The 25,961-nt window shown below is 43.7% G+C and overlaps 1 protein-coding gene across 2 annotated transcripts; it reads right to left on the bottom strand.

Moving 5' to 3' along the window:
• Window positions 1–1,743: 1,743 nt before the first annotated feature.
• On the bottom strand, window positions 1,744–16,313 carry REM2 (RRAD and GEM like GTPase 2). Of its 2 annotated transcripts, none has more exons than XM_089479951.1 (5): window positions 16,166–16,313; window positions 10,443–10,730; window positions 9,200–9,273; window positions 6,805–7,012; window positions 1,744–4,270 (listed from the first exon to the last, which is right to left on the bottom strand). In XM_089479951.1, exons 2-5 carry the CDS (start codon window positions 10,714–10,716, stop codon window positions 3,996–3,998), a joined length of 831 nt encoding a protein of 276 aa, XP_089336077.1. In that variant the 5' UTR covers window positions 10,717–10,730; window positions 16,166–16,313; the 3' UTR covers window positions 1,744–3,995. The 2 variants fall into 2 exon arrangements, with proteins under 2 accessions (XP_089336077.1, XP_089336078.1); XM_089479952.1 differs by lacking the exon at window positions 16,166–16,313 and adding an exon at window positions 15,274–15,347.
• Between the last annotated feature and the right edge of the window lie 9,648 nt (window positions 16,314–25,961).

Raw genomic sequence — 25,961 nt, 5'->3', positions numbered from 1 at the left:
GTGGCTGCTGGGCATGCAAGAAAGGGACACAATGCCCTTTTCTTACTCACCTAGCTGCCACACCAGCCCCACACAGGTGTACCACCTTACCAAGTGTACCTCCCCCTCTGGGGTGTACATCCCCTTCTGGGGTGTCACTTGGTGCAGTTCACATTCCTTGCATGCACCTAATGATGCAACTGGGCTCAGCTTTGAAATGGGCTAGAGAGAGGCTTTGAAGGACAGGAGAAAGAGCATACCTGAGCACGTTAAAAAGGCTTTTCTCTCTTGGCACTGAGGCATCACAGCCAGTTTCTCCTACTTTCAGTATTTAGAAGCTCTTAAACAAGGCAATTGGGTGGATTTTATAACTCCCTCTGAATCTGCCCGGACCCTGAGATGCCCAGGACCAGCCCTTCTTTCATTCCCACCATTTTCACAGGAACATTTGGTGGGAACATCAAATAGGACCTGCTTGCTGGCTACCCCTAGACTTTGGAACCCTCCATAGGGAGGCTAGAAAATGGCCCCTACCTTGCTGGCATTCTGCCATCAAGACAAAGACTTATTATATTCCGAAAGTCTTTTCAGGAAAGGGTCTGCAAAAGAGTACTGCACTGTTTAAAATTGTGCTATTTTAACTGCTTTTTAAATCCTTTTAAAGTGTGTCTTTTAAATTCTTAGTTTAATTCTATTTTACTGTTGACTTGTACATTAACCATACTGCAATTATTCTAATCTGTAAGTTCCCTTAAGCCACAGTCCTTCGACACTTGCAAAAAGTTCAGAACACACAAGGTTCATAAAGACGGCTGAGATCCTATATCACAGTCTTGTGTTTCGTAACTTTATAAGTCCATAGCTACATTGCAGAAAAACAACAAAACCCTGTTGGCAAATTACAAAGATGCACATCTAGGAACCAGCAAGAGCACTCTGCTCTAGATCAAGGGAAGCAATAATGCCACTCTGGTCAGACATCATTATACTGTGCCCAGACCTGGGCACCACAATTCAAATTCATCACAACCCTTCTCTGTTTCCCACACTATATCCCAATAATCCTTCAATATGGTTATCTATTCTCCTAGGCCTTAGGCAACAGCCTTCCTCCTGCCTTTGTCCCCCAACAACCATAATTAAAACTGCACTTGTCACCTCATCGCCATACCCATACAAGGTTTTGAATTTCAATTCTCACATGCAACCAACTTATATAGACCCATCTCTGGACTTTCCATTCCATTCTTTGCATCTGAAGAAGTAGACTCAAGTCTAGGAAAGCTCATGCTGCCAGCCTCTTTCTTTCAGTTAGTCTCAAAGGTGCTACAAAATCCCTCTGCATACTTACAATTCAAGAAGTATGTTGAGAAGCTGGAGCATGTCCAGAGGAAGGTGACCAAAACAGTAAAAGGTCTGGAAGCCATACTCTATGAGGGACGGCTTAGGGAACTGGGTATTTTTAGCCTGGGGAAGAGAAGATTAAAAGGTGACAGGATAGCCATGTTCAAATATTGGAATGGCTATCATACTGAGAATAGAGTAAACTTGTTTTCTGCTGCTCCAGAGACTGGGGCACAAAGCGATGGATTCAAACTACAGGAAAAAAAGATTCCACCATATTAGTAAGAAAGTCCTGTGGGTAAGAGTTGTCCAACAGTGCAATAGGCTGCCTTGGAGTGTGATACTCTGGAGGTTATTAAACAAAGGCTGGATGGCCATATGTCAAGAGTATTTTGATTGTATATTCATGTATGTCAGGGTGTGTGGCTTGGATGGCCTTTGGGATCTCATTCAAATATATGGTTCTATGTGTATTGGGCATTTCTGATGCACATCAGATGCTTCTGTTGAGCTCTGGCACTTCCTAGCTGGTGCCCAGATGCATATTAGTCACTCCATTGGTTACCATTGTGCAATGGAGACCCTTCTATTGTAACATCATGACAACCCCTAGGTATATAACCACACTGCAAAACTACTCAATTCAATTTTGCACATGTGAAAGGCTATTTACAAAGCAGAATGCTAGCCAACAATCCTAATTCAGAGAGGGCATTGCATTGCTATGGTCCAAGTCCCTGCTTCTGGGGATCATCTGTGCAGTTGTGGAATTATAGAAATGCACACAGTGCTAAAATATTGGCTAGACTGATTCGCATTGCTGCCATATTCTTCCTGATGCTTTTGCCTCCTTCTCCCATCCATCCCCTTTCTTCTTCGCTGCCCTCTGCAAACGTATGTCAAACAGTCCTTGGCACAACAGGTGATAGCTGCAGACACGGTGTAATAGAAAATGGCTTTAATTGAAAATAAGCACACAGCATTGTTAGTCACTCAGCCTCACTGGGTTTTCCCCTTTTCTTCTGGGGGTGGAGAGATGCAGTAGATACAGTAAGCTACATCTTAAAAATCCCTGTCATTTTGAAATGTACAGCGCTGTGTAAATTTACAGCGCTTCATAAATAAAGGTTAATAATAATAATAAATGTGAAGGCAATCTTCTGTAAGGAATGAGAGTCTTGCCCCGTTAAGCACTTCTTGTAATAAGAGGCAGGGCCAAAGCTGGCTCATCCTTCAAGGTTCAAGTTCACAGGTGGCTGCAGCCTTTAAAGCAGAAAGATTTGAGGACATCAGGCACTGAATACCTCCATCCCTTCCAAGACCCTTCCAGGTCCATGCCTTTAAAGGAGAAACTATTCACAGCTAATGTGAAGACTGTGATTGTATCTGAATTAACAGACTACTGCTGCTGCTGCATGGCTTTAAAAACTCTTTAAAACATGATGCCCCAGATGTGGAAATCTAGTGATAACTATAAATAATAACAATAATCACAAATACAAAAAGCCTTTTCTAGAGCAACCTAAGACAGAAGAATGTTCTGCTTGTGGTTTGTGCCTTTAAAGCAAAGAAGAAGTGCCTGGATTTAGCATATAAAATGGCAATTTCCTTTAAAAAGAGTTAAAAGATCAGCACTGACAAAAAGCATAAAGAAGCAAATGAAATAAGCTTTCCAGGGCAGTAATTAGTTGGTTGAAACGGGTACCTTAAAAGGGAGGTACACAAAGCAAGAAAAATATTAATTCATTCTGTTATGCAAAAGTGTAAAATGCAATTGTTTTCCCCAGCTGGTGCGTTCAACACGCTTGTTAAAGCTAAGTTCAAACACAATGCATTTCTCTATTGTTCAATTGTGTAGAGACCCATTTGCAGGTCATTGCCTCCTAAAAAATATGATGCACAAACAGAGGAAATAAAAAATTCTTGTAGTGCAAGCCCATTAAATATTACATCCTTCCTGTTCAAGTGGTTGTGATGGAATTGGAAATGGTGTCTCTTAAAAACACACACATACACACACACAACGAATTAAGATAATAGCAAAAGAGCACAACAACTAACAGCTGTGGGCAAAAGTCTAGACCATTTGCTCACAACCAGAACAGTCGACAAACACTTCACTTCACCTCTAGTGCCTTGGGAAAAAACGACACTCCACAAAGGGAGTGAGGGCACCTGAGTGTGGCAGACAAATGAAACACAAATTGAGAAGAAAATCCTGAGTCTCTTGATAGAAGCATTTTGTTTGGGTCTGGTGCCTTTAAGACATTCTTAAAGGTGACATTGAAAAGTACAATGGACAATAAAAGAAAATCTCTCAACAGCGCCAGGAGGGAAAAGGAAAATATGAAAGGGAAAGACAGGCACCTTGAGTCCAGAGAACATGTGATTTCTAACTTCCCATGAGGAACATTGAAATAAAACTGGGTGGTTATTTTAAAGGGTCCTTTTAGCCACCGGAGATGGTAAAGAGGGCAAAAGCGCGTAAAGCTTGTCAAATAATGCATTGTCACTGAACCCAGGAGGATCCCGGGAATCTTGTTATGCTCAAGAACAGCCCCATCTTGGGTTGTTATGGCCACTATCCCGTCCACAGTGCAGTCAGGATCAGAGATAGTATTGGTCTGTTCTTTCAGAGACTGCCTGGGTCTTGAGGAAGGAGAAGATGACGCTCATAGCACTGAAAGGTCATTGCAGGATTTCGACCTTTGCTTGAAGAAGCGTCCATTACGGGGCACAAGGCTGGAGAGGAAGCGTTTGGCTTTCTTGGTGATGCTCTCACGACGGCCCACGGCCCCTTCCTTGCGGAAGCCCTCACCCTCGCGCCGATGGTGGCGCAGCCGGATCTGGCGCACGACACCTTCAAAGAGCTCCTCTGTGTTGTGATGTAATGCGGCCGATGTTTCAATATGCTTGCAGTTCATCATGACAGCCAGGCTGCGGCCCTCTGGGTATGGAAGCAAGAAACAGAAAATTAAGAGACCAAGGGCCTGAACAGACAGGCCAAAATAAAGCTGCTTTGGGTTACTTTGAAGGTATGCTGTTTAAATGACACACACATCTTAAGAGGCGAGAAGTTGCACCGAAGCTGTGCTCCAGTCCTTAGGCTTGGAGTGTGGCTTTGGCACAGCTTCCGACTTCTTAGAACACATGGATCATTTAAAGAGCATATCTCCAAAGAGACCCGAAGCAGCTTTATTTTGACCTGTCTGTTTGGACCCAAAGAGAGTCTTTCTCATGCCACTTCAACAGTGCTCCCAAAGAAACATTCCTCCCAACAGCTCCTAAAATGGCTGCAGAATCCACACATAGAACCATAGAGTGGGAAGGGATCGGAAGGACCATCTGGTCCAGTAGTTCCAAAACTTTGGTCCTCCAGGTGTTTTGGACTTCACCTCCCAGAAACCGCAGCCAGCTTGGTCAATAGTCAGGAATTCTGGGAGCTAAAGTCCAAAACATCCAGAGGACCAAAATTTGGGAATCACTGATCTAGTCCAACCTCCTGCCATGCATGAATACACACCTGCAGCCCTCCTCTGGGAGACTCCTGTCCAACCTCTGTTTGAAAACCTCTAAAAAAGGAGAGTCTATCCTCTTTACTGCTAGAGAAGTCTATTCCACTGTCAAACAGCTCTTACAGTAAAGAAGATGGCCAGTGTTCTTTATGAGCTTTTAGTTAAGTATCCTCCATCCATAAGCGTTCCTTTCGTATTCACAATTGCTACTCAGTTGTGATGGTGGCACAATTATAACTCCCCCCTTCCACCAACTTTACCAGGCATCAATTGCATGGGGAGAAGGAGATCCATCCTGCCGACAATTGGAGCAATTGCAGTGTGCTCTTGCCATCCGCAGGCTTGACATTTGTGGATTTAAGCATCTGCAGATGGCAGGCCCTATTGTTCCAATGACCATGTGCATGTCACACTGCCATTGGCGACAGCAGAACTTGAGGTCCCACATTTTTTCTTATCCACGGATGAGTCTGCAATGGATCCCCCGCAGATACAAAGGACAGACTGTACAGTTCCCACAGGTTCAGGGGAGAGGCTACATAGTTAAGTATGCTTAAAAGCATGGAGGCATCTTGAGAAATTGTGTTCTCTACATAACACGGGGGTTTATAGCCTCACAAAGGACAGAGACAACCTTCATCTCAAAGGAAGTTTATTTTTGTGTTGCTAATGGAATTTAAGTTTTATTTCCTGGACTTTAAGATGCATTGTCTTCCAATACCCACATGGCTAGAAGTGGCCTGTCTGCATAGATATCCCTCCACACCATCCTAACTTAGAACAACAACTTGACAAAATGCAGGCCTATGACTAACATTGTCATATATATTTTTCTCCTGTATGATTTTTAACACCTTTGCTTGATAAAAAAGCCGGTGGAGCTATGAAAGCTTGCAACACGTATTTTGTGTATTTTGGTTAGTCCAATAAAAGTATCACTGCTTTTATGGATTTTGGATGTTATTTTACTTTGCTATATGGCCAACGCAACTACCCCTGGATATGCTAAATTAAGTACAGTGGGCCCTTGATATCTGCTGGGTTTTGATTCCAGGAGCATCTGTCTTGTGGATGATAGCAGAATCTGTGGATGCTCAAGTCTCATTAAAGTGGGGTAGTAAAATGGTGTCTCTTATATAAAAGGACAAAATCAAGGTTTGGTTTTTGGATTTGTTTTGAATATTTTAAAGCAATAGGTGATTGAATCCTTAGATAAAGAATCCATGGATACAGAGGGCTGACTGTATGCTTAACTAAGCAGATGATAGCTGATAGACAATACTGGCTGCTCTTCCTAATGTCTGGGTGGAATCTTTTTCTTGTCATTTGCATCCATTTGTTCATGTTCTAGTCTCTGGAGAATAAAAAAAGCAAGCTTGCCTCTCTTTTCTATGCAACATCATTTCTGATATTTAAAGATGGCTGTCATGTTACCAGGGAGCCAGTGTGTTACAGTGAGCTGAGCATTGGACTAGGACTCTAGAGACGAGGGTTCAAACCCTTGTTTGGCCATGGAAATCCACTGGATGATCTTGGGCATCACAGCCCCTCAGCCTCACAGGAAAACCCCTCCAAACAAATCTTGCATTGAAAACCCTGTGATAGGTTCACCTTATGGTTGCAGTAAGTCGGAAAATGAACTGAAGGCACACAACAACGAAAAGTCATGTCACCTCTCAGTCTTCGTCTCTTCAAGCTAAGCATACCCATTTCCCCAAGCCATTCCTCATACAACTTAGTTTCCAGACCTTTAACCATGTCCACTGCCCATGTTCCAGCTTGCCAATACTGTTCTTGAATTGTGATGTCCAGAACTGGACACAGAATTCCAGCTGAGGTTTGACCAAAGCTGAATAGAGTGTTACTACAACTTCCCTGGCTCTGGACACTGTACTCCTGTTGAGGTGTCTAGGCAGGGCTAATCCACTCCCAGTAGTAATTTAATAGTATTTAGTAGACAACTCACCCTCACGAGAGACCTCCCGGGATCGGGCCAAGTCGCTCTTGTTCCCCACCAGGATAATGGGAGGATCAGTCCTGGGGCTCCCTGCTCGCAGGCGCAAAAGTGTAGGTGGCACCCGCGTGAAGCTACGGCGATCCGTCACCGAGAAAACCACCAAGAAGGCATCTCCTGTCTGCAAGCAGGACTCCTGCATCCATCCACCAGGATCTCCCTGCAGAAAGATTTGTGAACCAGAAAAAGGTCAAAGACCATCGAGGTGAGAGTGTTTGTTTGTGTGTGTATGTGTGTGATTTTCATAAGGCTGCTCACAACCATACTTCAGTCCCACATGTCGTCATTGTTAAGGATTGTCGTTATGTACAGTGGCGTCACTAGGGTTGGCATCACCTGGTGTGGTAACTCATGGTGTCACCCCTTCCTTTGACCCCCTCTCATACCACACTATGCAGAAACTTTAGTAAGGTTTTTGTACTAATGTTACTCATAAATCATAATTTCCATATATCACTGGATGTAAAGGCAGGGCTTGTGACATAAACAACTAGCAAAATTAAAATCGTACCTTCAAATTACAATATTATACGCACAGCCTAAATAGATTTACACATGCATAGTTTCATTGGGTTAAAGTAAAAATTTGGTAAAATGTCATGTTTTAAAAGAAAATTTAAAGGAATAATTTTTTTTAAAAAAATAAAATTAAATTGTTTAAGGAATCTTGGGGGCTCTCCTTTCTCCTCCCACTGAGCCTCACCCCACTCACCCCATCTCTTCAACCTTTTAAAGGGACACAGGCAAATGCCACAGGCCATTTCTGACCCTGTTTGAGGAACAGGGGTGACACCCCACCTTAGGATGCCACCTGCACCCCATGCACCCCGCCAATGAAGCCAGTGGTTATGTGTTTTCAAGCCAACTCCAACTTATGGTGTCCCTCTCTTAGTTTTACTTTGGAAGATTCGTTCAGAAGAGGTTTGCCATTGCATTATTTTGAGATTGAGCAGGGTTTTGAACCCTGGTCTTCCAGAGTTCTGGTCCAACATTGTGGTGGTTTGCAAATATTTTCTTAGCAAGAACACAACCAATACTTCAGCTGAGTAACAGTTTCTCTTAAGAGCTGGGAAAGGGAAAGGATGTCTCTTCTAAGGAACGCCAGACACTGGAATTATGTATTGTGTGCAACTGAAAAGAATATAAATACAATTGCCAACTTTGAATGAAAAGTTAATCTATGGTAAATTTTAGTGGAGTAATCTAAAACAATAGCTCAGCTGAACATGGCATTGCCCTATTAACCATGGCCAGTAGAACCAGTTCCATTAGAGTGTTTGAACGATGCAAAGTATAGTTCAGCATCTTTGTTCACAATATTGTATCGGTTATAAATGTTATACTTGATTATACACTATATTCAATATTATTTATTATATTTATATCCAGGCTTTTAGATGAAGTGGGGCAGGAACGGCAATTTACTTTATAAGTTATAGCCTCCCTCGCCTGTACTGTTTAACATTTTAAAATAGCAGTTTTTCAAAACCCGAAGTGGACTTTCAGCCATTTCTTCCTTTGTTTTATTTAATTTTTTTGGCAGTTTTGGCCGTCCAAATGGCCCCTGAGAGTCTCAGAAACAGAACATGGGTCCCTTGGAGATGCCTTCCCAAGCTTTAAAGAGACAAATGCTTCTAGGGCAGCAAAGGGCAACAACAAAACAGGTTTCCATTATATTGTCTAGCTACATGTTTAAACTGATTCAGTCTATATACATCCACATATATATAAATCAATAGTTTTTCAAAACATGATTTGAAGAGAATGTGTCACAAAACAGACAGCATCGTGGAGTAGACCTGCCTTTGGATGTGTATAAAACGGAGAGATACTTATCAAATAGTACCTGCCATCTCTGGGTGATGCAATTACTTATATTAAATTAAGTAAAACATAAGTAAATTGCCAGATTCAACAGGTGGGGAGCCTTCAAAGTCAATTGCAACCAGTTTATCTAGTCCATTGAACAATGGAAAGAGTGCAAACCTAGATGGTTCTACTCAGAGGTAGAACCTCTGAATGAGGCTAACACTCAAATAACTGGGTCTAAGACTATAGCCCTGCAGCCTCTCACCAGATTAAAAAAAATTGGTCTCAAGTACTATTCTAAAAAATATACTAAAAACATATACGAAAATTGGTCTCAAATACTATTCACACCCTGGTCTCCCAGCATCCTAGTCCAACACTCAAATCACTACATCTTGCTGTCTCCATCTCTCTGAGACAAAAGGACCTAAAAATGACCCTACAACCCTCCTAAGTGTAGAATGTATACAATAAAAATATTCCTTAATATCTGTACCACTGTAATTTACCAAAGGAATGATAAGAGAAGTGCATCTACCTGGTCCCAGATGTCATATAAAATTAGGATGACCTCTTCCTCGTCTACACAGAACCTTCGTTCGTAGGAATCCTCTGGGAGACAAAAGTGAAAATTTGTGTCAGGAGAGAACAACAATTACATTATTGAACTTATGCCATTTCTTGCAGACATTTTTCAGAGCAAAGGACTTTTCCTCATTTAAGGAGGAGGTTCATTGGAAGCCTACCTGAACACAGCCTTTGCTGACAAACTGTTCCCGGCTGAACATTTCAACTGTATTTTATTTTTCACAAGCCGCCTAAGGAAAGGTCTAAGCGGCAACAGAAACCAGGCAAATCAAACTATTTTTGTGGTGCACAGTCTACCAAGATTAAGGTCATGTCTCTCTCCAATTTCCAGACTGTAACAGAACAGAAGTGTTTGGTGTTTTCAAGGCACTGTTTTTGAAAAGCTGGTTCCCAGCCATTTCTAATTCCTTTCCCTTTGGAATAAAGAAAGCAGGGCAACCATGATCCAGTTCCCTCTTTTCGTTTTGAAACTCTGGTCTCACAAAATAAGTTTCCCACAAAACCCCTCTTAAATTATATATCACAAAATAACTGAGAGCTACTACAATTCCCATCCACTAAATACCATGATGCATGGTAGGCAAATTTTCAGCAGTTGCTTTTGTTTTCACTCAGGAAAAGTGAAAACTCACTCACTCCAAGTAGCAGCAGAAATTAGGCAAATTAAACTCTTTTTGACTGTATTTAATTCTGTGACAAGAAAAGCAGGAGAAGTTGACATTATAGTGGACCCTCCACATTCACTGGGGTCAGGGACACAGAAACTCCGCAAACTGGAAAACCCACAAATAAAAATCACTCTTTTTTAATCTGAAAGAACACCTCTCTAGGAACATTTAGGTCCTCCAGTGCAACTCTGTGGTCAACATCAGCCAGAGGTTGACTATAGAATTGCACTGGAGGACCTACAAATGCCCAGAGAAGTGTTTTCTCTAGGAATCTATAGGTCTTCCTGTGGAACTCTATTGTCAATTTCCCTCAAAATCATGCTGGAGGATCTAGAGATTCCTAGACAGAATATAGAAATCAAATCCGTGAATAATCAAATCCATAAGTGTCAGAACTACAAATGTGGAGGGCCAACTGTAGTCCTTCTGAACAGTTCTTAGAAAGGTAAGAGGTCTGCTTGAGAAAAGAGGATGGCATGCTGCCAAGGGGCCTGCGCGCATCTCCTTAGCCCCATTTTTGCTCACCTGTATGCTCCTCCTCATGATGAACGCCACCTTTCAGGCCTCCAAAGATGGCTGCCAAAGTAGTCTTCCCCACGCCACTCTCGCCAAGCAGCATGACTTTGTATGGGCCTCGTCCTCCAGGCGGGCTGGGCCCCGCATTGCTGCCCACCTCTGGGGAGCTTGGCGGAGAATCCAGTTCATCCACTGCCGAGGCTCTCACTAACTGGTGTTTAATGGGCAAGGGCATGCTGCCACGCCGTGGACCAGCACCTGGTAAGGTTGGGGGCAACGCCATAATGGACCAAGGATCTGTAGGAATAAGAGTGATGCACACAAGAGACGAGCGGGTGAGGGTTCACAGCATGAAAATGGCATTCATGTGAACAAAGGTTTCCAGATCCAATCTGGAATACTAGTGCCAATATGAGTCTACACATAAATGTACAGTGGGTCCTTGGTGTCTGTTGGGGTTTGGTTCCAGGACTCCTGTGGATAAATCCCATTATATACAATGATATAGTGAAATGGTGTCCCCTCTATAAAATTACAAAATCGAGGTTTGCTTTTTGGAATATAACTGTGGATAGTTGAATCCATGGACAAGGAGGGCTGACTGTACAATGCAAATTGTTGTGGATTTTTGCACAATGACACTTAATTGTCTTCAATTTCTGCGCAAATTTGCATCTATTTGCCTCCCTCTGCTGAAAATGTGCAGCCATGCAAATCCATGCACGGGGATGGCCAGCCACACGTTTGATAATGTACATCTTTGCAGATACTCCAGTAAAAACTGCAATTCCTTTTTCTGTAGAATTTCAAGAGTTATTCATCCCCCCAAAAGTTCAAATTCCTCTGAATTTCCTGTGGAAAGATCGCATTCTATTCAAACAGAATGAGGAGTATTTATATTGTCTAGACAAGTCCCAATGTAAAATAGAATGATGGTTACATATAAAACAATATGTTCCCCAAATGCCTGTTGGTATAGAAAAGTTTTGTTTTTGTTGTTGTTGGATGGCAACCCTAAGGCAAAGCTATCATAGGGTTTTCTTGTCAAGATCTGTTTGGAGGTTTACCATTGCCTTCCCCTGAGAGCCTGCAATTTGCCTTGGATCATCTAGTAGTTTCTTTACCTATTGGCAAATGCACAGCAAGGAAGGTGATAGCAAGCTTTCTCTTGTATTCCTGCCAAATACATCTCTATAAGCTCTGGTAGGCTTGTAGAGGAAGATAGGATCCTTCACATAGTTTGGAACCAAGCTATATATAGGGCTCTATAGGTCATAACCAGTATCTTAAATTGTGCTTGGAAAAAGAGTGGCAGCCAGTGGAGCAGTTGTTATCACAGAACTATGTGCTTCTGATAACCAGTTAACAATCTGGTTGTAGCTCTTTGTACCTCTGGAACAATCTGAATGTTCTTCAATCCTAGGATTGAGTATCGTGTCTACATCGAAAAAAGTAATAGTGCTGCTATTCTGCTTTGGTCAGACCTCACCTGGACTATTGTGTCCCATTCTGGGCACCACAATTCAAATGGGATTTTGGAAAACTGGAGCGCGTTCAGAGAAGGAAGACCAAAATGGTGAATAGCCTGGAAGAGTGGTTTAGGGAGCTTGGTAAGTTTAGCCTTGGGAAAGAAGGCTATGAGCTGCTGTGATTGCCAAGTTTAAATATTTGAAGGAATGGCATATTGAGGCCGGAGCAAGCTTGTTTTCTGCTGCTCCACAGACTAGGACAAGGAACAATGGATTCAGATTACAGGATAAGAGATTCCACTTAAACATTAGGAAGACGTTTGTGATGGTAAGAGATGTTCAACAGTGGAACACACTGCCTTGGAGTGTGGTAGGGTCTCCTTCTTTGGAGGTTTTTACACAGAGGCCATATGTCAGGAATGCTTTCACTGTGTATTGTTGCATGGCAGAGGCCTTGAGGTCTCTTCCAGTTCTAGGATTCTATGATTCAATGGCAGCCCTGCATAGAGTGCATTACACCAGTCCAAACTGGATGCAACAAAGGCATAGATTGCCGTGAACATGTTTGACATCCCTGGGAATGGACATAGCAGGCACACTAACTTTAATTGTGCAAATGAACTCCTAGCCACTACCAAAACTTGAATATTCAGGTCCAAGGCTAAACCCAGGAACACACACGTACAACGAATCTGCATTTTCAGAGGAAGCATAATCCCATCCAGTACAGATTGAATCCCTCTCCCCTGATCTGCATTGTGACTGACCAGGAGCACCTCTGGATTAAACTTCAATTTGCTTATCCTCATGCAGACCATTACTGTCGGCACACATGCACATGGCTATGGATGAACAGAAGAACACATCATCCATGTACACCTCTCACACACATTTTCTTTTCCTCTGATTCTCTCGGTGTTTCTAACACATTTTCTCTTCCTCTGACTTTCTCACTGTCTCTAACACATTAATTTTTCTCACTAAACAGCGCAGTCCAAAGACAGATGGGCAGCTCCTCCCCTCACCTCAAATTGCCTTGTCTCCTTGTTTGCTCTGCAGAACAAATTATTATGGTGAGCAAATCCTGGTAGATGGGTTTTGGTTTGCTTAGGTGTTTAGATTGCTCTGGCCAGAATTTATCTCTAGCCCCCTTGTCTGCCCTTATAGAGTTTGACATTCTGGTTGCTTGGATGACTGAGTGAGTTTGGCTTGCTTTCTTGAGGGACCACCAAGTGCTTTCAGTGACCTGGATGTGAAGCAAGACGTCAATTTTTGTAATCTTGAATGGACATCTTGCATTGGGGCTTTGCTATTGTTGTTTGTGTGCCTTCAAGATTTCTGATTTATGGTGATCATAAGGTGAATCTATCACAGGATTTTCTTGGCATATTTCTTCAGAGGGGGTTTGCCATTGGCATCCTCTGAGACTGAGAGAGTGTGACTTGCCCAAGGACATTTAGTGGGTTTCATGGCTCAGTGGAGATCTGAACCCTGATCTCCAGTCATAGTCCAGTGCTCCAACCATTACACCATGCTTGCATGTGTCTTATTTGGAGAGACAGCAGGACAGGGAAGACTGAGAAAACAGACATCTGTATCTTCCCTGCTCCCTACAACCTGTTCCCTTAACATTTCCACAACATACAAACAATCTACAGGCGAAACTACTCCCAGCCCAGAGGAACAAGACTGCTTTCCTTGTTGAATTTCTGCCTCATAGCAACTTGCAACAAGGCCCAGGAGCTTTGCTAGGAGATGTCCATCTTTGACATACCATCTTCAAGAAAAAGGAATAATGGGGGTGACATCCTTTGGGGGAGAGGATGGACAGCACTTCCAGTACTAAAATCCTGCTCATGGTTGCTAAAAGGACACAATAGATCTCCCCTTTTCATCCACAACCCCCTACACTAACACAGTAAACACACATGGCAATACACACACACACTATTAGGTAATTAAACAGGTGGTGAATACATAAAAGATTCAATAGGGAAAAAACAGCAGGTTCCTTTTGCACTCACTCCCCCCCAGCATGACCCCAAAGCATTTAAAAACAACAACACATTAATAAGAGTAGGACAGGTAGCCCTTCGGTTCACAGAAGACCACAGACACACCCACCTGTTTTCACATAGCATTCACACAAAACCAACTGAGATGCTCAGTGTGAGGAGACAGTTTGGCTGCACAACAGCTCATTATTAGAATTAATCTTGTCTTGTAGAATTGAATCCCTGGATACACACTCACCTACACACACACACAGAGTGACATGCAGTTGAGATGCTGATATATGATATACACACACAGTGCTTCCTTTGTTATTTGCCTGCTAGTATCACATATTGCTTGGGATACAATCATGCTCTCTTTTCATCCCTCTGATCAGTATCTTTCTCAGCAACTCACAGGTTTGTCTGTATTTATATAAACACACACACACACACACACACACACACACACAGAGACAATAGACTTGTGCATGCACACAAACTCAAAAACATATGAAGGCTATAGGGGCACTCTAGTCACCTCTCCTAAAGACACACTGCTGCAATATGGAGGCACTAACAGAACACACAGTGGTATAATACAATTTCCCACTGCATGTGTGTTTGCATACACAAAAACAGTGCTCACAGACATTAATATTCCTCTGAACCCAAATACACAAAAACAGAGATTGCAAACATTAAAATCTCCCTGAATCCAAATACCTTCTGTTCCACTGACTGCTGGAGTGGCACACATTCACACACAACCCCATGAGAGCAAGCAGCCAACCCAGACACAACTGTGTGACCAGTAGCACACATCCCGCAACAACTTCTCCATGAGAACACACATCACAGACATATACTGGGTGCACAAAAATCTCACAAATGCCACAAAGACACGTGAGCCTAGCATTTACACCAGTGTGATCACACTTACAACCTGTAGAGATCGATTGCGGGTTAGGTTATATGTGAACATAACCAGTGGCCAAAGTGTGCATGCATTCAACAGCTGCTATAAATGTTAACACACATTCCTCACATAGTTACTAATTTGCTCCTAGATGGTAGGAACACAGTGGAAATAGGGTTGTCTAAAGGAATCTAGCATGAACCTTACAGTGGGGACAGTTTTTAAAATGCAAACCTGCCATTCACATGCTACTAGTGCCAGTAAGCACCATCCATAGACATCCACAGCAAGGCACATCTGGATCCACTAGATTCTCAGCCACTTCAGTGCAAAAGCCATTGTGCCCTGTAAAGGCACCCAAAAGCAAGACATGTTGTCTGAATTAGATTCTCAGTGTCCAAAACAGTTGGCCATGAGACGGATTCAATCTCCCCCACTCCTGTTTTCTCAAAATCCACCTTTCGCTGCAAGGCTAATGCTTCTCAGAGTCCTCTTCGGAGCACTTTCTGCTGGATGCTGTCACTGGGATGGCGTGAGTCGAAATGTTATCATGCATTATTGGCTGCGGGGGAATGTGGAGGAAATCGTGCCAATTGTTTCCTGCAGATCCCCAGCAGAACAATCCAGTTAAGTCTCCAAGAGAGGAAGAAATTGTTCTGGTGCCTCTCTGATACAAAGAGTTTGGACTAGGAGGGTGAGCATCCAAGGTAGACAAGAACCTACTTTGTCAGATGCCAAAAATCTGGCCTTTCGTGTCAGCATTGTTGTCTCCTGGGCACCAGAAACTCCATTCATACCCTGGCACACCTGCTCTGTCCTGTTCTTCTCATACCCACGCTGGCTGGCACACTCTTTCTGGCTAACCCTGCCAGCTTGGCAGGCTCTGTCTCTCACAAAGACATCTGTTGGAGACATGTCGGCAAAGACACAATAGCCTGCTGGGGTAACAGCCGCCCACCCAAAGAGTGAACCCCCATATCACACATTTCCAACCGCCTCCTTGGCCCTCTTTCCCCACTCCCACCTCACCACCTGCTTTCTATGAGAGGGAGGCAAAACAGGGGCAGCTTTCCCCCCTCATCTTTTTCAGATCTATCTGCTCCTTCCTCCGCTTCTTCTCTGGCTTTAAAGTAATCAGTCATGTCCTTTTTAAAATGCCTCCCTCCCAATTGTCAAAGGGATGGATATATATATATATATATATATATATATATATATATATTTCTGAAAATGCCCCACCCTGGCAAGATCACACATGTTTGGGAACTGGGAGTCCACTGGGCCCCCCCTGCCCACACACACATGCTAAAAAAAACCACATACACAAAACCCATCACACACCCAACCCACCTGTTTGAGGCACACCAGGATCCAAAGAGAGGATGGCAGGATTGGAAGAGATCCTAGGCTATGCCCACGGCTCCCTGCAGTCCAAATGAGGAGAAAGGAAGGGATGCATTTGGATGATAGACAGGTAGACCTAGGCAGGGGGTGTGTTTCTGGAGAGGATGGAGGGATGGAGGGAGACAGAGGAGGCTGGAAATGATTGGAGGATGGAGGAGGAGGGGGAGAGAGAGAGACAGATGGGGAGATAGATTAGGGCTTGTATAGGGAGGATTAAGAAAGCATATAAAGGCATGGGTTGGTAAATAGCTGGACAGGACATTGGCACTGAGAAGGATCAATAGGCTGATTAATTATAGGGATAGAGGATAGGAATGAATGAAAAGACACGAAAAGGAGAAAAGGAAAGGAGGGGTAGATCAGAGCTGCTAGGTTCTTTGGCCCAAACAATTGCTCCCTCTCCAAGACAGTTTGCAACTCAGCATCACGACAATAGCTAAAAAGATAACAAGAAAATCCTCTTGCACCTTTGAGAGTTTGAAGAATTAAAAAAAGAAATTGGAGATCAGCTGTAGCATGTTGGAAAGAAAAGTGATCGAGCTTAAAAAACATTGAATGGAGAATATAGGATTATCCTCCACTGGGAAACGTAAGTTAAGGAGGTGATCAGCTTCTTGTTAATAAGAATAGAAATGACTTACTGAATGTGAGCAAACAGAATGGCAGGAGGTATCCTTTTATTAGGTATATCGATGTATGGACAGGATAATTATAAATGGAACAACTGGGTTATAGAAAATGGGAGAGTTACAAAACTCTCCCAGTTGCATCCATTGCTCCCAGAGCAATGGATGCAAGCTGCAGGAAAAGAGATTCCACTTCAATATTAGGAGGAACTTCCTGGCAGTAAGGGCTGTTCGACAGTGGAACACACTCCCTCGGAGAGTCGTGGAGTCTCCTTCCTTGGAAGTCTTTAAACAGAGGCTGGATGGCCATCTGTTGCGGATGCTTTGATTGGAATTTCCTGCATGGCAGAATAGGGTTGGACTGGATGGCTCTTGTGGTCTCTTCCAACTCTATGATTCTATGATTCTATGAAAATGTAAAATGTAGGCGAAATTATGAGAGAGGAGAAGGAGAGGAGCTGCTTGGCAGCCATTTTGAGACCGTGTGCTTGAGACCGTGTGCTCGTTGCTGAAGGGGAGGAGCTTCTGTGAGTCACATCTGTGAGTCACAAGGGGGCGGAGCTAGCAGACTAGCTTTATATACCAACTTCCAGAGCCTTCCAGAACAGTCCGGCCAGAGAGAGGAGAAGGAGAGGAGCTGCTTGGCAGCCATTTTGAGACCGTGTGCTTGAGACCGTGTGCTCGTTGCTGAAGGGGAGGAGCTTCTGTGAGTCACATCTGTGAGTCACAAGGGGGCGGAGCTAGCAGACTAGCTTTATATACCAACTTCCAGAGCCTTCCAGAACAGTCCGGCCAGAGAGAGGAGAAGGAGAGGAGCTGCTTGGCAGCCATTTTGAGACCGTGTGCTTGAGACCGTGTGCTCGTTGCTGAAGGGGAGGAGCTTCTGTGAGTCACATCTGTGAGTCACAAAGGGGCGGAGCTAGCAGACTAGCTTTATATACCAACTTCCAGAGCCTTCCAGAACAGTCCGGCCAGAGAGAGGAGAAGGAGAGGAGCTGCTTGGCAGCCATTTTGAGACCGTGTGCTTGAGACCGTGTGCTCGTTGCTGAAGGGGAGGAGCTTCTGTGAGTCACATCTGTGAGTCACAAGGGGGCGGAGCTAGCAGACTAGCTTTATATACCAACTTCCTGAACAACTCTGCTCAAGTGGCATCAGGTTAGAATCGGATATTGAAACAGAACCTTCCCTTTAAGTGTAAGATAGCAGCCAGTACATTCCTTTAAAGAAGTATTCCCAGTAGATTGACTGTTATATTCATTACTAAAGACTTTGCAGTATGGACAACGAGGGATCTGCTGCAGTCACCTGCAACTCTTGTGGGATGTTTCTCTTCTTGCCTACAGAAGTGGAGAACTTCACATGCACCAAGTGCAAGTTGGTAGCACTCTTGGAGGAGAAAGTGCAGCAGCTGGAGTCCAGAGTAGCTACACTTCAGCAGATTAGGGAACAAGAGGATTTCCTGGACACAATAGAACTAACCATCTTGGATGAGTACCACGCAGAGGAAGATGCTAGGGTGGAAGAGGTCACTTGCCAAACAGAGGAGGCAGACAGCTGGAGGAATGTCACAAAGAGAAGTAAGCCAAGAAGGAATTGTTCGGGGAGCTTGCAGCTAGAGAATCGATTCGAAGCTCTTTCCCTTATCAAGGAGGATGAAGAAGAGCAGCATGGACAGACTTCAGGGACGGAGCAGGGGAGCCTGAGAGTCCCACCCGAGGGAACAGTTGCTGCTAAGCCTCGGAGGAGGCGTGTGGTCGTAGTGGGGGACTCCTTGCTGAGGGGTACAGAAGCAGTGATTTGTAGGCCTGACAAGATGTCTCTAGAGGTGTGTTGTCTTCCAGGTGCAAAGATCCGTGATGTGACAGAGAGGCTGACAAGACTGGTCAAGCCTACTGACCAATACCCCTTCCTTTTGGTCCACGTGGGAACTAATGATACTGCAAGACACAGCATTCAGAACATCAAAAGGGATTACGAGGCGCTTGGTAGGAAGCTGAAAGGAATGGATGTACAGGTTGTCATCTCGTCTCTTCTGCCAGTTGAAGGGCATGGTCCAGGAAGGGAGAGGAAAATAGCAGATGTGAACAACTGGCTTCGCAGATGGTGCCGCCGAGAAGGATTTGGATTCTTTGATCATGGCCTGCGGTTCCATGAGGAGGGACTTCTTGCAACAGACGGGTTGCATCTCACGCCAGTTGGAAGAAATGTTTTTGCCAACAGTCTCAAGAACTTGATCAGGAGAGCTTTAAACTGAGTTCCGAGGGGAAGGGAGACAATATTAAGGAAGGCGAAAGGGATGGCGAAAATAGTCAAACTGACACAGAGGAAACAAGGCAAACAGTGCAAGGACCCAACAGTGGGAGGCAAAAAAACTTGCACAGGCAGCAAGTAAAAGGGAACCATGGTCTGCGATGTCTCTACACTAATGCACAGAGCATGGGAAATAAGCAGGATGAACTCGAACTCCTAGTACAACAAAGCAAATATGATATAATAGGCATCACTGAAACCTGGTGGGATGAGTCTCATGATTGGAATGTGGAAATAGAGGGGTATAACCTTTTTAAGAGAAATAGGCCAAACAAGAAAGGAGGAGGAATAGCACTATATGTCAGAGATATTTACACCAGTGAAGAGATCCTGGACATCAATCATGGAAGCCAGGTGGAGAGCATCTGGATAAGAATCAAAGGGGAGGGAAACAACAAGGATGTTACAGTGGGAGTCTACTACAGACCCCCAAGTCAGACTGAGGAATTGGATGATGCCTTTCTAGAACAGATGACCACACACTCAGAAAGGAGAGATGTAGTAGTGATGGGCGACTTCAACTACCCTGATATTTGCTGGAAGTCAAACTCAGCAAAATCCTCAAGGTCTAGCAAATTCCTCACTTGCCTGGAAGACAATTTCATGGTCCAAAAGGTGGAAGAGGCAACAAGGGGGTCAGCTATTTTAGATCTGATCCTAACCAACAAGGATGACTTGGTTAATGGGGTGCAAGTGGTGGGATCATTAGGTGGAAGCGACCATGTTCTCCTGGAGTTTGTAATACAGTGGAAAGGAGAAGCCAGGCATAGTCAGACACGCATCCTAGACTTTAGGAGAGCGAATTTCAGTAAACTTAGAGAAGTATTGAGGGTGATTCCATGGTCAGAAATACTAAAAGATAAAGGAGTTCAGGATGGATGGGAGTTTCTCAAAAGAGAGATACTGAAGGCACAATTTCAAACAGTTCCAGTGAGAAAGAAAAACGGGAGGTGTCTCAAGAAACCAGGATGGATGACTAAGGAACTTTCAACTGAGCTAAGTTTGAAACGGAACATGTATAAGAAATGGAAAAAGGGGGAAATCACAAAAAAGGAATTCAAAGAAATAGCAGGCATGTGTAGGGGTAAAGTCAGAAAAGCTAAAGCGCAGAATGAACTCAGGCTTGCTAGAGAGGTTAAGAACAATAAAAAGGGCTTTTTTGGATATGTCCGCAGCAAAAGGAAGAAGAAGGAAACGGTAGGGTCACTGCGTGGAGAAGATGGCAAAATGCTAACAGAAGACAGAGAAAAGGCAGAATTACTCAACACCTTCTTTGCCTCAGTCTTCTCAGAAAAGGCAAAGGGTGCTCAACCTGAGGATAATGGAGCAGAGGACAGAATAGGGGAATTTCAGCACAGAATAAGTAAAGAGATAGTAGAGGAACACCTTATTAATCTAAATGAATTTAAGTCTCCGGGACCAGATGAACTCCATCCAAGGGTATTAAAAGAACTGGCAAATGTAATATCGGAGCCATTGGCAATAATCTTTGAAAACTCCTGGAGAACAGGAGAGATCCCAGCTGACTGGAGGAGGGCAAACGTTGTCCCCATCTTCAAAAAGGGGAAAAAAGAGGATCCCAACAATTATCGTCCAGTTAGTCTGACATCAATACCAGGAAAGATTCTGGAGCAGATCATTAAACAGAGAGTCTGTGAACATCTAGAAGGCAATGCCATAATCACAAAAAGTCAACATGGGTTTCAGAGAAACAAGTCATGCCAGACAAACCTAATCTCTTTCTTTGATAAAATTACCAGCTTGGTAGATGAAGGGAATGCTGTGGATATAGTATATCTTGATTTCAGTAAGGCCTTTGACAAGGTTTCCCATGACATTCTTGCAAACAAGCTTGTAAAATGTGGGATAGACAAAGGAACTGTTAAATGGATCTGTAATTGGTTGACCGGCCGAACCCAAAGGGTGCTCAACAATGGCTCCTTTTCATCCTGGAGAGAAGTGACCAGTGGGGTCCCACAGGGCTCTGTCCTGGGCCCAGTGCTATTCAACATCTTTATCAATGACCTGGATGACAGAATTGGGAGCATACTTATCAAATTTGCAGATGACACCAAATTAGGAGGAATAGCTAATACCCCAGAGGACAGGATCAAGATTCAAAATGACCTGAATAGACTAGAAAGCTGGGCCAAAGCTAACAAAATGAAATTCAACACAGAGAAATGTAAGGTATTGCACTTAAGGCGGAAAAATAAAATGCACAGATATAGGATGGGTGACACCTGGCTGAATGAAACTACGTGTGAAAGGGATCTAGGAGTCCAAGTAGACCACAAGTTGAACATGAGTGAACAGTGTGATGCGGCAGCTAAAAAGGCCAATGCTATTTTAGGCTGCATCAATAGAAGTATAGTGTCTAGATCAAGAGAAGTAATAGTGCCACTGTATTCTGCTCTGGTCAGGCCCCACCTAGAATATTGTGTCCAGTTCTGGGCACCACAATTCAGAAAGGACATTGAGAAACTGGAGCGTGTCCAAAGGAGGGCGACAAAAATGGTGAAGGGTCTGGAAACCATGCCCTATGAGGAACGACTTAGGGAGCTGGGGATGTTTAGCCTGGAGAAAAGAAGGTTAAGAGGTGATATGATAGCCCTGTTTAAATATTTGAAAGGATGTCATATTGAAGAGGGAGCAAGCTTGTTCTCTGCTGCTCCAGAGAACAGGACCCGGAACAATGGATGCAAGCTACAGGAAAAGAGATTCCACCTGAACATTAGGAGGAACTTCCTGACAGTAAGGGCTGTTCGACAGTGGAATGCACTCCCTCGGAGGGTGATAGAGTCTCCTTCCTTGGAGGTCTTTAAACAGAGGCTGGATGGCCATCTGTCAGGGATGCTTTGAATTGGATTTCCTGCATGGCAGGGGGTTGGACTGGATGGCCCTAGTGGTCTCTTCCAACTCTATGATTCTATGATTCTATGATTCTATGAACGATTATATTTTTACTGTTTTAGGAAGATCATGGAAATTGAGCGAAAGACTGTCAAGGCTAGATGGAAAGTATGTAAAGGTTTTAATTAAACTGGAAACTACAAAGACAAGTGGGCTACATGTATAATTAGGAGTCATGTAGCTTACAGACGTGTCCATTGATGTATTTGTTTGTATTATTCATGCATAAATTTTGGTTAATAAAAATAATCTTTAAAAAAAAATCTATCATGAGCTTTCATTTTATGGATTCCAAGAGTCTATAAGAAAACTTATGCTAGACATTTATTTTTTTCAGTCTCAAAAGCACTACAGGGTTTCCTATATCTTTCAATGATGAAATAGACCAACATGGCTTTGAAAATAACTAAAAACATCTTTGAAGACTAGCGCTAGAGGCAAACTGGGCACATTTTCTCTGCTGCAGCCACCAGACCCTGCATCCACCCACCAGACCCTCTTCCCTTTCAGACTAGATATCATCTGGGCAACAGGCCACCAAGGGCCCCAGGAAAAAGATGTCTGCAGGTGACTCAAGGAAATGAGACAAGATGCGTAGTGTGGATAGAGGCATGGAGGCACAGTGTAGGCATATAGGAAAACACTGAGATTTCCAGCAAGGAGAGGACAAAAGAGGAGGTATATATGTAAATGGAAGAATGAAGATATGAGGAACATGGAAGTGAATGCTGCCAACATACACTCACACAGCTGATAAGAGCCTGCTCGGCAAAAGTAAACCACAAACCATGTCCAAATAGAATAAGCCACAAGCCAGTCCAAAGTTCAGGATTACAGAGAGCACTACTACCAGTCCAGTCTGAGGTCAAGAGTGCCAACTTCCCTCTCAAGGTGTCCGGTCCGAGGTCAAGGATTCAAAGGCAGTCAAAGATCTAGGAAGCAAGGAGTCAGATCAAGCAGCATTAACTAATGAGAAACAATAGATTCTGACAAAGGAGCTCAGTGTCCGCCAGGTGCCTTATATCTAGCTCCCTTATCACAGCTGCCGAGTGGCTAATAAGCATTTCTCAACAAGCCTTTTGGAATGCCAAAGGCATGCCCTTTCTGGTCTCCTCTGGCTAAATATAAGAACCTCAATGCTCTGCTGCTCTATGTCTCCCAAGTCTGGCACTTCTACTGGGGCAAGGCTGGGCTGCTGAGCCCCAGGCTCCATTGGAGAAGATTCCACAGAGCTAGGGTCTGGCTGAGCCAAATCCTCTGGGGCTGGGAAAGCAGAGCTGGGACCTGGCACAGCTTCAGGTTCCTCCTGTACCTGAGGAGCCAAGTCCTCCTCGTTGTCTTCTGAGTCCTCCTTGTGGCTGGCCATGACAAAATCCTGTAATAGGGTCACTTTAGGGTCCCTTCATTAACCTCTTATATGTTTCATTAACCATGTATATGCAGGTGAAGGGAAGGATGTTGTTGTTAACCACCTTTAAGTTGATCTCAACTTGTAGCAACCCCATGGGTGAGACACCTCCAAGCCCTTCTGTCCTCAACTGCTCTGCTCTGGGACATTTCTGTCCATTCCTCTCTTTCTACTATGCTCCACCTTCTTGTCTTTTCTAATAAGTCTTGTCTTTTCATGATCTGTCTTAAGTATGACATCTCAATTTATGCATCTTGGCTTCCAGGGAGAGTTCAGGCTTGATCTGTTCAAGGACTGTCCACAGTATTCGCAGCACTCTTCTCTGGCAGCACATCTCACATAAGTTGATTTTCTTCCTGTCTACTTTCTTTATTGTACAGCTCTCACATCCACATCCATACGTAGTTAATGGCTTGGACAATCCTCACTTTAATGCTCAGTTGCATATCTTTACAGTTCAGGATCTAGTCTAGTCCTTTCATAGTTGCCCTTCTCAATCCTAGCCTTCTTTTGATATCTTGACTGCAATCTCTGTTCTGATCAATGATTGATCCAGGATATGGGAACTCTTTATATCAATTTCTTTGTCATCTAGATAGACTTTATGCAAATTTTCCATGGTCAACATTTTTGTTTTCTTAATGTTCCACATTAAACCTGTCTTAGCACTTTCCTCTTTGACTTTCTTTAGTAGTTGTTCCAAGTCTTTGTTGTTTACAGCTAGTAGTATGGTGTCGTCGGCATATTTTAGATTGTTGATATTATTTCCTCTGATCTTCACGCTTCCTTCCTCTGAGTATAAACCTGCTCTTTGCATGATTTTTCTGCATACAAGTTGAGAAGTCGGGTGTTAGAATACCCTCTATATTTGCAGCTTTATTTGTGACTTTGATTAATACGTTATCTCTAGGAATCTCTAAGTCCCCCAATGCAACTCTTCCAGATATTGATCATAGAGTTGTGCTGGTGAACCTAGAAGCTCTTAGAGAAAACACTCCTCTAGGCATCTGTACATCCTCCAGCATGATTCTATGATCAACTTGTGGCAGATGTTGGCCATTGAGTTGCACTGGAGGACCTGGAGATTCCTAGGGAAAGAATAGTGTTTTTTTAATTTGCGTTTTCCCCACATTCACGGGGGTCCTTTACCCCGAACCCCAGCGCATGTAGGGGGACCTCTGTACAGCCTTGCCTGACCCCTCTGTAAGGGATGGATGCTGCTGAGAATGTAGGAAGACAGTGAACGCAAGAGGAATACAAATGAACAACCGAACAGGCATGTAAGGAAGAGACAGTAAATTAAGTAATGTAATGGAAGAACAAAACAGAGAGTAAGCACATGGTTCACTTTCATTGATGGACGGTTTTGTATGGGAAGGGCTGGCCATAGATGTGAGTCTCTCCCTCCCTCCCTCTTGAAAGATGCTGAATTGGCTGCTGGGTCTAATTAGGGAGTGGGGAGGGGGAATTATCCTATTAGTCATGGGTGGGAGGATGCTAATGAGGCATAATTAATACTTGCCAGAGAAAGAGAGAGAGGTCCCCCCTCCCTGGAGACATAGCAAACTAGACTGAGGCTAGCCAGGCTGTGGAAAAACCCTTGGGGACTATGTGGAGTGTATGTACACATATACCCCTATTTTAGCAAACTACGATTTTGAAATGAAGAATCCAAATGAAAAACAAAAACCAAAGAGTAGCCCCTAGTCCTTATGGCGTAGCTGGTGACCTGGCTTGCCCTCCCAAGCCCAGCTTACCTTGCATGCAAAGGGATCTTGTATCACCTCTGAAGCTAACTGTGCAAATGAACTCGTAGCATAAGGTTCCGTAGAATTGGTCTATTTCCTCAGATACTGGGAGATGTATGCATCTGAGGAAGGAGACCTTAGGTTGCATCTGCACTGCAGAAACAATGCTGTTTGACACCGCTTTATTAACTACCATGGCTTTATGCCAGTGGTTACCAAACATTGGTCCACCAGATGTTTTGGACTTCATCTCCCATAATTCTAGACTGCTGGCTAAGCTGGCTGGAGTTTCCAGAAATTGTAGTCTAAAACTTCTGGAGGACAAAAGTTTGGAAACCATTGCTCCAGAACAAATTCTGAAGTTTGTAGGTCTGTGAGATATTTCATCTTCTCTGTCAGAGAGCTCTGGTGCCACAACAAACTATAAATCTCAGGACTCCATAGGCTTCATAGCACTTAAAGAGGCATCAAACTGCATTATTTCTGCAGTGCCAATACAGCTCAAGTCTACGAGAGCTTATGGTACAGCTTCTTCCAGGACATTTTCTGCAGCCGCTCCCAACTTATGGAATGGCCTGCCAGACGAGATCCGTCTAATTACCAATCTAGAGAGCTTCAAAAAAGCCATTAAGACGGATCTCTTCCGTCAGGCCTTCCCGGAATAAAATACTTGGCCACGAATAAGACTTCCCATCTATCGAACTCTGCCCATGGTTATTATTTGGATTAATTGGATT

Source organism: Sceloporus occidentalis, unplaced genomic scaffold (genome assembly GCF_023333645.1).
Source record: "Sceloporus occidentalis isolate IW3139 unplaced genomic scaffold, rSceOcc1.0.p SCAF_14, whole genome shotgun sequence".
Classification (NCBI taxonomy): Eukaryota; Metazoa; Chordata; class Lepidosauria; order Squamata; family Phrynosomatidae; genus Sceloporus; species Sceloporus occidentalis.
The sequence above is the reverse complement of the archived record's forward strand: the minus strand, read 5'-3'. Positions and strand labels throughout refer to the sequence as shown.